Below are 15,163 nucleotides of genomic sequence, written 5' to 3'. Positions count from 1 at the left end.
AAAAAAAAAAAAAAAGGAAAAAAATTCTAAATAAAAATAAATAATAAAAAGAAGGCTCAAGAAATTAACCATGGTCATTTAGCTACTAAGAAGTGAAACAGCATTCAAATTACGTAAGGTCTTTCTGGGATCAAAAGCTATCATTATACAATAATGCAGATGCCTTCTATCAAGGTCTGTGATACACAAAATTTCAGATTTGTAAGAGATCTTCAAGTTATTTAACCCAGTCTCTCTATAAAATTAAGAAATCCCCTCTGACTCTATGGCCACCTAGCCCAAGCTTTAAAAATGAAGACAAATTAGTTATTAATCTAGGTTTTCCTTACTCAACTATAAAACCAAAACACTCCCATTTCAAAAAAAAAAAAAAAAAAAAAAAAAAAAAAAAAAAAAAAAAAAAGAGTAGAACAACAAAACAGGATGTGTCTCCTCATAGCATCTAGCCTGTGGTTTAATTCTGGACTTTGGAGACATGTATAACAAGTCTCTTAGTGCCTGTTTTACGTGCCTACTTTGAATTTCTTATCTTTCACTAAGTCTTATCTTCTCTAAACATCCCCAGTTTCATTCATCTCTCTTATGACTGAAAAGAATTCTTTCATCATCCTGTTTTCCTTACATTGAAAATTTTTGGGCCTAGAACAGAAGAAAGAAAGAAGCACTGACTAGAGCAGAGCAGGTTTATCTACTTCTTATTCTAATATATTTAAGATGACAGAAACATTTTTGGAGCTATACTCTATCTATGACTGAAGGCTTAGTGAGAACTCATGCTTTTACACGAATGATAGCAAATGAGAGACAAGTGGGCTGTTACAGCCTCCGGGACATAACTAACTACCTGAAACATTCTTTCACAATCATGGATATGATCTTAGGGGAATTCTCAACAGTGATCCAGAGAGAAGCTATTATTAACATACTGAAGTAGGTTCCTGAATTAAAATCTACTGCTATTGTTGACTTAAAACAGGAGTGTGGGAACCTTGATTCTGTTTTGATTGGTTTGCTCAGACCCTTTTGCGCATCTCATTACTGATTACCCTGGACTTCTCGCTACTTGGCCTGCTCTGCTTTCTGACATTCATGTCCTCTTGATGCCTGGCTTTATGACCAAGTGCAATTGCTTTCCCTTCTATTAACAGTAGTCATCTGGTTGCTGTCTAGTTTCGGGCCTTAACTTTTTTATTAAAATTTTTTTTTCTTTTTTGTTTTTGAGATAGGGTCTCACTCTTGCCCAGGCTGGAGTGCAGTGGTGCAAGCACAGCTCACTACACCCTTGAACTCCCTGGCTCAAGCGATCCTTCTACCTCAGCCTCCCATGAAGCTGGGACTATAGGCACGAGCTACCACATTTGGCTATTTCTTTATTAAAAAAATTTTTTTTTATAGAAATGGAGTCTGATTATGTTGACCAGGCTAGTATACAACTCCTGGGATCCAAGCAATCCTCCTGCCTCAGCCTCCCAAAGTGCTGGGATTATAGGTGTGAGTCACTGTGCTGGATCCTGGCCTTTACTATTTCAGTATTATCTGATGGGTTTTGATTCATATTCTTGTTGATTTTCAGCATCAACTTCAGACTTTAAACCCTATCTTCCACTTAGAGCACTCATTTTCAGAGCATGACTCACTCCAGTGCCTGTACTGCCTCCGTGTTGTATTCCAGCCTTCTCTTAGTGTCAGCTCCTTGATATGGGATCAGTGACTAAGTTTACAGCAAGATATTGCCAATACAGAATTATGACTATAATTATCTCACATAATTGTTAATATTGTCTCCTGGCCACCAAATATTTTCAGAGATTTATTTTACAGTTTTGTAGTTTTTTTTGTGTGTGTGTGTCTCCTTACGTCTTGGAATTGTTTGGTTTGTTATAAGCTGCTACTATTCTAAGACAGTCATACAAGTACAGGGTTAGAAATGATAGCAAGAGAAGTCATTTACTTGTTCCTTACTGATAAAAAAAGGTCACAGAAATGTACTTATAATTTAACAGAAAACATATCACAAGTTTCTAAAATGCAGTGGGAAAATACACATTTCATTCTTAAAAAAAAAAACCTAAAAAATGCTAGGTTTATATGTTACATAATAGATGTGAAAATGTGATATGTTAAAAGGGTATATATGCACAGATAAAATATTTTTATGATGAGATACTAATATATTGGGTCACACAAGACTGAACTTTACTTGTAGTATAAAACAAAGATATTTATAATTTAAAAGAAGATAATGAAAAGATTAAAGAAGAAATCAAAATACAAAAACCAAACCAATTTTGACATAGTTCTATTAGGTTCTATACAAGTCTATATAAACATAGTGATCCAGAGAGCACGGTCTAAAAGACATTCAAATGTCTTTTACGCAACTCAAAACTGAGGAGAATTAACATTTTACAGAATGAACAACTGTGATTCAGCTGCTGCCTCTGTGAAATGGGTGTAAGACTGAGTTGTTGTGAGGCTTAAATAAAATAAATGAATATAAAAACTACAAGGTAATATATCAATATTAAACAAACATTATTTACTGAAAATTATGTATTTTGGGTAAAAAGCCTAATTCCCTCTTGAATACTAGAAAACAAAAGGCCAATTTTCAACAGAGAAGACTAATATAAAACTTTTCCTTTCTCTGATTCCTTAATCCCAGATACACTTATTTGAAAGCAATTTGTAACTGGTTCCTAAGTAGGGCAGTATAACATAATTCATCTGAAAGCATTTTAGAGTTTGATAGAAAAGATTATAAAATTCAAGATATATTCTTACTGTCAATACAATAGCTTTAGCTTTATCATACATGAAGTATGTGTGCAAATTCAACATTTGCAGTATTTTTTGCAACATTTTATTCCCTAAACTTCCTCAGACCTGAATTCACACATCCTCACATGGAAAACAGCTTTCTAAAACTTTATAGGGAAAATATGACTTGTATCATACATGTGTGTTTTGGTTTTCACTATAATAATTATCTTTCTTTAAAATACTTATTTATATCCAACAAATTAAAACAATTTAACTTGAAGAGCACCATTATGATAAGAAATATATGTATGAATCTGAGAAACAAGTATATTTTCAATTAAAGAAAGATTATTTTACCCACACAGTAGTTTTTTTCTTCTTTTTTTAGCATGCTGACTGTAAAATTTAACTGCATAGGTGCGTAAGAAAACATGTAAAAGATACTCTTAAGAAAATTTCAAAGTAGTTAAGTATGAACCAAAAGAGTGACACACATAAAGAAAAATGCAATTTGTTGGAACTTCTTATGAAGTGGATTGCCTAAGGGGCACTTGGGATGCTGAAATGTCCCTGAAATCTTCCGAGAAATCGCAAAGAACATATGAGTTAGAATCCGGGAACATAAACATACCATAAGAGAATGATAATTATACTGTGATTTCACTTTCAAGAAACCTGGCTAACTGCAGGGTTTGTTTTCTTTTCATTATGTGACATATACTGCTGTAAGAAGAAAGTTATCCAGGATAATAAGAATTAGTCTAACATTCAGGTAAGTATGGGGCCTTGCACATTCTAAGTACTTAAGTAAGGAGTGGTTGATTAATTCTGGTTAAATACTAACTGAAATGACTGTGGGCCCTGAGAGATGTTATTGGCAAAACCACTGCAATGCAGAGAGGGTAGAAGACCTCCCAGATCTCAGAAACAAATTTTTCTTTTTTTCTTTGATACAGTCTCACTCTGTTGCCCAGGCTGGAGTGCAGTGGTGCAATAATGACTCACTGCAGCCTTGACTTCCTGGGCTTAAAGGATCCTCCCACAACAGCCAACCAAGTAGCCAGGTCTACAGGTTTGTGCCACCACGCTAGGGGTCTTGCTATGTTGCCCAGGCTGGTCTCAAATTCCTAGACTCAAGTAATCCTCCTACCTTGGCCCCCCAAAGTGATGGGATCAGAGGCCTGAGCTACCCTGCCCAGCCAAAACAGATGTTTTATATTCTACAAATATATATTATTCTATATAAGTGGGATAACCATAGAGGTTGCTGTGCCTATAACTACCATCTCCAAGGTTTTAGGAAGTAGCTCTACTGTAGACAAACCTTTTGGATATGACTTCCTATGGCCTACTTTCAGATAGATCTCTAAAACTGTTCTTGGATACAGGAGAGCTTCTGTGCTTTCTTCAGCTAAAATAGTATCAGTATCAGAGTGACACTTATTTTTTGATGACAGTTTCTAAAGCTTTCTATTTGACAGCTTTATATTATTGAAGATTGAGAAGAACCATTAGTTTAACAAACATTTGAATGAGTACTTATTATCAGCTAAATATTACGCTAAAGGCTAAGACACAAAAAGGAATCTGTCAATCTAATGGGTAAGACAGATGCATAATCACACAGTAATATGAACATTAACAGAAATATTTAAAAAGTTATAGGAATGAGGTAGAAAAGGGTATATTTTTCTCTCCTGAGTTAGGGAGGGCTTCAAAGGACAGATAATTTTTCTTATTTTTAGTGTTTTTTTAGATAGGGTCTAGCTCTGTTACCTAGCCTGGACTGTAGTGGTGCGATCACCACTCAGTGAAGCCTCAACCTCTCAGGCCCAAGCAATCCTCTCACCTCACCTTCCTAAGCAGCTGGGATGTGTACCACTATGCCTGGCTAATTTTCATATTTTTTGTAGAGACAGTTTCACCATGTTGCCCAGGCTGGTCTTGAACTCTTGAGGTCAAGCGATCTGCCTGCCTTGGCCTTCCTAAGTGCTGGGTACAGGTAGGAGCCACCGTGTCCAGTCTCAAATGATAGATAAATAAATACCACTAAACCTATAAACTTACTTCTGTTTTCACATAATTATTTTTTCTACTCTTCAAAATGGAAAAGGTAACACTGGTGGTCTAAAGCTGATTTCCATGACTTTGCTGTGAATCTCCTCCTTTCCTATCACTTTTGTTCAACTGATTATCCCTTTCTTTTTTGTACTTTTAATGTCTCTATTTTGCTTCTTCCAGTCACTATTTAAATTGGGTAATCTCTAGCTTTGAGAGGCAAAACCTCCTTTTTTTTTTTTTGAGACAGAGTCTTGCTCTGTCACCCAGGATGGAGTATAGTGGTATGATCACAGTTCACTGCAACCTCTACCTCCTGCGTTCAAGTGTTTCTCCTGCCACAGGCTCCCGAGTAGCGGAGACTACAGGCGTCTGCCACCATGCCTGGTGAAATTTTTTGTTTTTAGTAGAGACGGGGTTTTACCATGTTGGCCAGGTTGGTCTCGAACTCCTGGCCTCAAGGGATCCACCCACCTCTGTCTCCCAAAAGTGTTGGGATTACAGGCGTGAGCCACCGTGCCTGGCCTAGTAAAAGCTCTTGATCTCATGCCCTTTCCTCAATTGTCCTATCTTTTCTTCTTCAAATATTCTAAGGATTGCCTATTTTTCATGGCAATCTGCTTTTTAGCTCCAGCTCCATTGAAACTGCTTTAGCATCTTCTTCTTTTTTTTTTTTTTTTTTTTGACAGGGCTCTGACTCTGCCACCCAGGCTGGAGTGCAGTGGTACAGTCTTGGCTCACTGCAACCTCCACCTCCTGGGCTCAAGCAATTCTCCCAGATCTTCCCATCTCAGCCTCCCAAGTAGCCGGGACTAAAGGTGCATGCCCTCAAGCCTGGCTAATTTATGTATCTTTTGTAGAGATGGGGTATTGCCATGTTGGCCAGGCTGGTCTTAAACTCCTGAGCTCAAGTGATCTGCCTGCCTCAGCCTCCCCAAGTGCTGGGATTACAGGCATGAGCCACCATGTCCGGCCCTTTAGCATCCTATTAAATCCGAATAACTCTTTTTAAAAAATCTTTCTTTGGCCTGACCTCTTGAGAGCACATGTCACTGCGGACAATGGCTCTATTATGAATGCTTCTCCCTGGGCTTTAGGGACTCTACTCTCTTCCCGATGCTCCTCACTGATGCTGGTCACTCTTCATTCTTCTTTGTGTAAGCACTTTTTCCCATGCCCTTCCCTTAAATGCTGGTAGTCATCACGATTCTGTCACAAGCCTTCTTCTGTTCTCACTCTATATAGTCTCACTGGTTCATTTTCTCTATTTCCATGTAAAGTAACATCTTTATGTTGTGACTTTCAAATTTCTATTACCAGATGAATTCTCTTTCTTGGGCACAAGAACCTACATTTCCAACTCTCCAGTGTATATATCCACTTAGATATTTTCTTGAACTTTTCTTCCCCAAACTCTTTCTTCTAGGTTCTTTGTAGCACCACTAAAGACACAAGCCAAAAACCTAGGCATCAATTCTCATTCGTCCTCTCTTAATCAGTCCCTAATGTACTCAATAACCAAGTCCTGTGATTATGCTTCTTAAATAGCTTTCAAATCGGTCCATTTTTGTTTTATCTCGTCATCACCAATCTGGTTCAAGACACCACCATCACTCACTGAAATACTGGAATAGCTTCCTAAATGGTGTTCTTCCCACTGCCCTTATACAGCTCTAAGAGCCATGAGAAAAGGGCTTCTATATCAGCTTCTTACAACTGAACTCAGTATTCTATTAGGCATTTGGCTGATGGAGGATACTTTTCTTACTCTCAAAAACTTATATTCTAAGGACATGTGGACAAAATATATACAAAGAAAAGCAGAATTAGAATTTCCAAAGGTAATCAGTAAATCTTGTTTCTTTAAGGCAAAGATGAATGGATAAAAACAGATGAAAACTAAATGCAATTAATGAAGACTACTGAGTGATAAGCTCAAGCTAGAAGCCATTTTAAGGAGTCACATTTCTTTTCTTTTTTTTTTTTTAAAGACAGTCTTGCTGTCACTCAAGCTGGAGGGCCGTGATGTGATTATGATTCACTGCAGCCTTAACCTCCTGGGCTCAAGCTATCTCTCTGCTTCAACTTCCCCAGTAGTTGGGAATACAGACGTGCACCACCATGCCCAGCTAAATTCTGAATTTTTTGTGAAGATGGGGTCTTTCTAGGTTGTCCAGGCTGGTCTTGAACACCTAGCCTCAAGCGTTCCTCCCACCTTGGCCTTTTTGAGTGCTGGGATTACAAGTGTGAACCACTGCGACCGGCCTGAAATCACATTTCTTATACTCGAAATCTTTTCAAAATGAATGTTTTATTTGAAGTCCTGCTACTGTTATCTAAAAGTGAGATCCTATCAGTTTATCTTTTCCGTTTACCTCTTTTTAATATCTAATTATTTAAGGTTTATATTTTATTTACACCTAAGAGGTCTTAATCTGAGTACAAGTGAAGACATTTTAGAGTAAGATAGATTACAGCCCACCTGAAGGAAACAGATAAAGTTATTCTGAGGTATCAAAAGCGAAAGAGGAAAAAAAAGATTATAACACCTGGTACAAGATATTCAGCTCTTAGTTTTCTGGCAATGAAGACAAAAGGAAACACATTAAATTACAAAGTTTTCATTTTATGAAAACAAGAAAGAGGAATATAACTTCACGCCCAGAGGAAAAAATTTTCCTGGAATATAAGCAATAATTTATCATGAGTTTTTTTTTCTGTCTAAATGAGACTAAGGAAAAAGGACATTAGTTTTGTTTCGGGGAAAAAAATGAATTACTTTTAGTTTTGACTGTGTAATCACAGTTGAGTTATTTAACTCTTATCAGCATCAGTTTCATCTCTAACAATGAGGACAATGATATTTATCAGTGGATTGTAGTAAAGATTAGATTATGTCATTTATGTGGATGTACTTAGTAGACTGCCTTAAATAGTTTTACAAAACCAAGAGAGATCACACTTTGTTTTGATCTTCTACAAAAGCAGAAGACATGACATTAAATTGTTCTTTAATAAAAGAAATTCTGTGAGGAGAGATATTTTGCCCTTTTCCCCTCTGCTTTATGAACATTTTACTGAATATAGGGACAAAACCTGGAGAATTTAGAATGGAGAAGTGTGGGCAGGTATAAGCTCTCAATTCAATTTATGCACATTTTAAAGTTAGTATTTGTTGTGTAAATCCTTTAACCATTTACCCAATCCAGTTGAGCTTTGTAGTATGAAAAGTCAACCTAAAATATCCTATTTCTCTCTATACCTAACTGCTCTTCCCATTATATCATTCTGAAATTAGTAGTCTATTTTCTCTCAAAAAAAGTTAAGACTAAAAACCACCAAATATACCACTCATAGTTCAAGAAATACACAACTGTAAGATATCAATACACATTCCTGGAAATTGTCACACCACATCCTAACTCTTAACATGAGAGAAGATACTTTTAAGCTAATATATTTGAGCTAACACTAACATAGAAAATAAAAACTCTCTGTGGTCATGCCCCAAATGTTTTTGAATTGTCAACCTAGAATTGTCCTACTTGTTTTTTCTGTTTAATACATATTTTGGAATTATGTAAATGAACTGGTGATCTTACTTCACATTACATGAACACATACAGACTACTCAGAACTCAGTGACACTGCTAAAAAAAGTTAGAGCTAGGCTGGGTGCAGTGGCTCATGCCTGTAATCTCAGCACTTTGGGAGGCTGAGGCAGGCGGATTGCCTGAGGTCAGGAGTTCGAGACCAGTCTAGCCAACATGGTGAAAACCCATCTCTACTAAAAATACAAAAAAATTAGCCAGGTGTGGTGGCGTGTGCCTGTTAATCCCAGCTACTTGAGGGGCTGAGGTAGGGGAACTGCTTGAATCAGGGATGTGGAGGTTGCGGTGAGCTGAGATAGTGCCACTGCACTCCAGCCTGGGTGACAGAGCAAAACTCCATCTCAAAACAAAAGAAAACCAAAACGAAACAACGTTAGAGCAAGAGCTGTCCCACGCAAAAAAGAAAATAAGAAACTTGAAAAGGTTCATTTGGTCTCTTTTCGAATCACTCATTTACACTGCCCAAATTTAACTGATTAAAACCATGACTGGTATCAGATAATTTTCCCAGGGTCTTGACCAGGGTGAGGCAAGCTAGTGGCCTTAGGTAGAGGCAGTGGCTCCCAGGGGCCATCCATGCTCTTTGCCCACTCTGAGAGTAGGCACCTCCTTACATCATATGTCCTAGATGCCTTGTTTGGCTCACCCTATTCCCAGCCCTGATTTTCATTTTCAAAAAAAATCAGAATTATTCTTATCCAACTGTTATCTATTGACTATTACGAAGACATGATCCTCTGAACAATCAAGTGAACAAATCAATCCTATGGACCCTTTGTTTCACCAGGTTAATGTTCAAGTGAATAGCTAAGCATCTCTAGGGGGTCACACCAGCTGTTTTATTTCCATATAAGCAATTTGCAGAGGCCTTTGCATGTGCATATATGATGTAAGTTGGTAGTAAATGGTTTCTTAGAAAATGATTAATAACATCAGATTTGTTTTTACTAAGCTTTAATTTTTACTTTGCTTTAAAACAAAAAAAGTTGCTTTTAGATGTTTGGTATCATCAAAAGCTATACAATATTAAATTATTAAAATATCATTGCCAAAATAAAGATATACTGTCAAATACATAAAAACTGACAATTATCTAAATATGCATCCATATAAATATCAGTAATGACATGTAGTAGTAGGCAATTAATGAGTAGTTCCATCTTGCTAGTGTTTAAATTTTTCCCTCCTTCTCTTGCTTCCTTTCTTCCTCCTTCTTCTTCCTCTCCTTCTGTCTCACCCTCCCTCCATGTTTCTCTTTCTTTGTTTTTTAAAAGATAGGGTTGCACTACGTTGCTCAGGCTGGAATGCAGTGGTTATTCACAGGTGAGATAAGAGTGCACTATAGTCTCAAACTCCTGTGCTCAAGTGATCCTCCTGCCTTAGCCTCCAGAGTACCTGGGACAACAGGTGTGTGATACTGTGCCCAGCTCTGCTAGAATTTAATTTGCATGCTTACACGTATTTTCTTCTCAATCCACCAAGCAAACTTTTTGGTCCTTATTTGGACTCATGAGTAATGTGATTCCAAGTGTTGGAACTGCTCATATATTTTTCAGTGTAGCACATCCCCTAAAAATCAAATGAGAACTGCCATTCTGAAAAAAAAATTAGTATCTAGCTTTAAAAAAATGTAGTTGATATGGCTGGTCATCTGTAGTTACTACCCTTAAGTATTTAATTTCAAAAACACTTGTGAAAATTCCACACAGTGAATGAATCAGGTTTCCACAGTGAAGAGACAATTACTTGAAAGCAGAATCCTAGGACATAAGTGATAGGAGCAGTGATGGATAAGGTCTAGAATGTCAGAACTCAGAAGAAAGAATAAATATCTTCAGAGAAGCTTTTCCTAGCTCTGTAACCTGTTGTTAGATTGACTTATCTACCTAAATGTTATAATTACACTCTAGTCCAGGGACACTTATCCTTTTCACCCATCACATGGAAGACACCTTTAAGAAAACTCACTCCAATGCCATTTCTCAGATACAGACAATCCTCCAATTCTTCTGACCCATCTCTAGGATACGTACCTTGGAACTGCTTCCAGTAATAGTTTCCAGTTCCCCTCTCTTAACAGTATTCTTCCAATAATTTCTTCCCAACATGTGGTATACCTCTCCCAGACTAGTATGAGGATACTCGTAAACCAATGATATGTTTTAATTGTTTCGTTTTCTGGTCAGGCACGGTGGCTCACACCTGTAATCTCAGCACTTCGGGAGGCTGAGGCGGGTGGATCACTTGAGGTCAGGAGTTTAAGATCAGCCTGGCCAACAATGTCGAAACCCAGTCTCTATTAAAAACACAAAAATTGGACGGCATGGTGGAATGCACCTGTAATCCCAGGTACTCAGGAGGCTAAGCCAAGAGATTCGCTTGAACTCCGGAAGGCAGAGGTTCCCGTGAGCCGAGATCACACCACTGCACTCCAGCCTGGGTGACAGAGCGAGACACTGCCTCAAAAAAAAAAAAAAAAAAAAAAAAAAAAAAGTTTCTTTTCTATTAGAATAACAAAGTGGTAAAAAGATGGCTAAGATGAGGTAGTCATAGTTCAGTAGAAAGAAGGATTTGTATTAAAAATACCAATGGTTTGTGAGGATGCAGAGAATATTGAACTCTTATTCATCGTAGAGGGGAATATAAAATACAGTAACTTTGGAAAATTTTGACAGTTTCTTATAAACTTAAACATACACCTGCCATACAACCCAGTAATCATGTTCCTGGGTGTTTACCCAAGAGAAATGGAAACTTACGTTTATATAAACATGTGTACATAATTGTTTACAGCTATTTTATTTGGAGATGTCCTCAAATGGAAACAACTCAAATGTCCATCAACTGAGAATGAATTAACAAACTGGGTTACATCCATATAATGGCTTATTACTCAGCAATAAAAAGGAAACATATGACCAATATAGATGTATATACAGGCTCACACCTGTAATCCCAGCACTTTGGGAGGCTGAGGCAGGCGGATCACTTGAGGTCAATATATTATACACCTATATTGCAACAATATAGATGAATTGCAAATGTATTATTATAACTGAGAAAAGCCAGACTCAAAAGGCTATATACTGATAATTTCACTTTTATAGTATTTTGTAAAAGGTAAACAATAGGTACGGAAAATAGACCAGTGGTTGATAGGGCTGGGGGTTGAGGAAAAGGGTCAGCTAAAAAGGGGTAATGAGGGAATTTTTTGGAGTAATGGAACTATTCTATATATTGACTGGTGGTGCTGATGCAACTGTGTGCATTTGTCAAAAATCACAGACATGTCTGCTAAAAAAGGTGAATTTTATTCTTTGTAGATTATACCTCAATAAACCTTACTTAAAGGAAAAAAATAAAACAAAACAGGACTTATCTCTTGGTTACTAACTGCCATGGGCAAGCCACTTAAAACTTATTTCTCCATCTATAAAATAGGAATTATATTTACTCTAAAAGAATTTTGGTGGGGAACAAATGAAGAAAAGAAAATAATTTTATGAACTTTAAAGCTCCACACAAATACTCTATCTACACTATAGGCACTGGGCAACACTGATAAAGAAGACAAGAGGCACACTAAGGAAATTTACTGTCTAGTTGCAGAATAAGATAAAACAGATTATTATTAAATAATATGGGGAAATTCAGTGACAGATATCAACAAAACAAGAAGGGGCATTCTAGGAATAAGAATTAACTCTAGGTGCATCCACTTAGTTAAGAGTTGCAGGGAGCAGTAGCGATGGACGCTCTGGATTGAGTTGTAAAGCCCAAACGAAAAGAGCCAAGAGATTCCTTGAGAAGAGAGAACCGAAACTCAATGAAAATATTAAAAATGCCATGCTGATTAAAGGGGGAAATGCAAATGCAACAGTGACACAAGTACTTAAAGATGTGGGTCTCACACTGTCACCAGAGCTGGAGTGCAGTGGTGCAATCAAGGCTTACCACAACCTCGAATTCCTGGGCTCAGTATGCACTGAAAAAACCATATGGTGTACTGTATAAAAAGAAAAATATTACAAGACCTTTTGAGGATCAGACATCACTGGAATTCTTTTCAAAGAAGTCAGATTGTTCTTTATTCATGTTTGCCTCCCATAATAAGAAGCGGCCAAATAATCTAGTAATAGGTCATTTGTATGACCACCATGTGCTGGAATATTTGATTGGGAATTAGGTATTTGAGAATTTCGTCTCTCCTAAAGTACATTAAGGGTCTCCACTCTGTTCCACCCAGGGCTGGAGGGACCAGTGGCATGAACATGGCTTACTCAGTTGGATTTCCGCGGGCTCGAGCGATTCTCCTTACCTCACCCCCAACAGAACAGTAAATGTCCTGAGGAACCAAAACCCATGCTTAATATTGCTGGTGATGATTTTGATGTAAACAGGAAGATTATAGGAAGACTAAAAAAAGGTCTTTCTTATTGATTCTTCAAGAGGCCCCCACAGTAATCAAATATCTGCGGCTGGATAGAGTATGTTCTGCACTTTCACTGCAACTGAATGGAAAGTATTTACTTTCGGAAGCTATTAAGTTGCTGTTGAAGGAAATCTGGTTGCAGAACCACACGGATTTGAATTGGAAGAGATGGGACCCTCCATTGGATTCTGGTTCCGAGGAGAACACCTGGCAATCAGATGACCTTTATAAAATTATCTTATGAAAATGCCAAAGCTCTATCAAGCCAAAGAAAGAAGAAAAAAATCTTTTTCCAATATCTCCCATGATACTTTTGGTACAACTTATGGAAGGATTCATATGCAGAAGCAAGACCTAAGCAAACTACAAACCAGGAAAATGAAGGGGTTGAAGAAGCGACCTGCAGAAAGGATAACAGAAGACCAGGAGAAAAAAGTCAAAAAGAGTTAAAAAAAAATTGATGGAACTTAGGCAGCCACTACTGTTTCATTGTGTTCTACTTAAGAGAATTATCAAGCATCAATCCATTCAGTTTCTTATGAGATCTTATTATATATTTTTATAACATGATAATTTTACAATATTATGAACAGTAATATACTAGTAAAAAAATAAAATAAAATAAAATAATTAACTCTAAGAAGTATATCAAAAGTTGAATAAAAAAGGACAAAATTACAGTGAGACATGAATAAGTCATTAATGAACATGCACAACTGGGATCCAATAATTTTAATCTGATAGCAGTTTTAATCCTAAAACGATTAAAATTATGACAAAATAGGAAAAATACCTCACGATGATTTAGAAGTTGCTCTAAGTCTAATGCCATTTGATTCTTCATCTGTAGTAAAGCTGACTTTTCTTTCTTTAAGTTGCTGAAAAAAAAAAAAACCCAAGTTTTAAAAAGTCATTATGTTAGTGTAAATATAGTTAATAAATGGTAAATATTAAAAGAATAAACACGAATCTGATGGTTTGAATTAAAGATAAATTTATAGTCCATAAACATTCCAGACTAGCCACTAAAACGTTTGGCCTAATGAATGGCCTATTTTGTAACAAGATCCTTTTTCTTTTCTTTTCCTTTCTTTTCTCTTTTCTTCCTTCCCTCTCCTCTTTTCTTTCTCTCTTTCTTTCTCTCTCTCTTTTTTTTTTTTTTTTTTAACAGATGGACTCTTGCTATGTTGCCCAGGCTGGAGTGCAGTGGCTATTCACAGACATGGTAACAATGAACTACAGCCTCAAACTCCTGGGCTCAAGCAATCATCCTGCTTCAGCCTCCTAGTATCCAGGACTACAGGCATACATCACTGTGCCCAGCTTTTCTTCTCTTAAGAATCCATTTGACAATGTAACTGACATGCTGTCTGAGAATACTTTCCTGCCTAGTATAGGCATAAAATTAATGTTGTAAAGATGACTATTTACTACTAAAATGTACAAAGATAAAGTGAAACTCACATAAAAGGTAAGAAATAGTATATGTCAGCAAACTATTACAACACAAGATACTAGAAGTCAAATTAAAACATTTATCCTTAAAACTGAAAGTAATATTTTATAATTTACCACAAACTAAATTATCAGGTATATAATTGAGTTAAGTAAGTGAATCAGGTATTTAGTCTGTGATAAACTTGAAAAAAGAATGTTTGTTTCCAAATTATTAGTTCAATTTTCAATTTCTGGCCGGGCACGGTGGCAATTATCTAATGAATGATTACAATAAAAAAAAAAGAAAAAATTTGTGAGGGTAAAACAAACAAGAATTGTTTTAAATAGGTAAAAACATTTTTTTTTTTTTGAGACGAAGTCTCGCTCTGTCGCCCAGGCTGGAGTGCACTGGCGTGATCTCAGCTCACTGCAACCTCTGCCTCCTGGGTTCAACTGATTTTCCTGCCTCAGCCTCCTAAGTGGCTGGGACTACAGGTGTGTGCCATCATGCCCAGCTAATTTTTGTATTTTTAGTAGAGATGGGGTTTCACCATGCTGGCCAGGCTGATCTCAAATTCCTGACCTCACGTGATCCATCCACCTCGGCCTCCCAAAGTGCTGGGATTATAGGCGTGAGCCACTGCACCTGGCAGGTAAAAACATTTTTAAAGTTCTACTTAAGTTCTACTTTAAGAAAATGGAGGCAGGGAACACTGGCTCATGCCTGTAATCCTAGCACTTTGGGAGGTTGAGGTTGGAAAACTGCATGAGTCCAGGAGTTCGAGACTAGTCTGGGCAACACAGAGAGACTCTATCTCTTAAAAAAAATGTTAGCCAGGTGTGGAGACATGCACCTTTAGTC

General features: G+C 37.1%; 1 protein-coding gene and 1 pseudogene across 1 annotated transcript in view; one reads left to right on the top strand and one right to left on the bottom strand.

Moving 5' to 3' along the window:
- PIBF1 (progesterone immunomodulatory binding factor 1) overlaps window positions 1–15,163 on the bottom strand; it is a gene marked incomplete at its 5' end in the record, with an annotated part of 241,996 nt that overhangs the window by 28,805 nt on the left and 198,028 nt on the right. Inside the window, one exon of the mRNA XM_017889428.1 lies at window positions 13,658–13,742. Coding sequence (XP_017744917.1) covers window positions 13,658–13,742 — 85 coding nt within the window. The remainder of the gene's footprint in view (window positions 1–13,657; window positions 13,743–15,163) is intronic.
- LOC108540377 (ribosome production factor 2 homolog) lies at window positions 12,181–13,391 on the top strand (annotated as a pseudogene).

The sequence above is a fragment of the Rhinopithecus bieti genome, unplaced genomic scaffold (assembly GCF_001698545.2).
Source record: "Rhinopithecus bieti isolate Rb0 unplaced genomic scaffold, ASM169854v2 scaffold_17962, whole genome shotgun sequence".
NCBI lineage: Eukaryota > Metazoa > Chordata > Mammalia > Primates > Cercopithecidae > Rhinopithecus > Rhinopithecus bieti.
The sequence above is the reverse complement of the archived record's forward strand: the minus strand, read 5'-3'. Positions and strand labels throughout refer to the sequence as shown.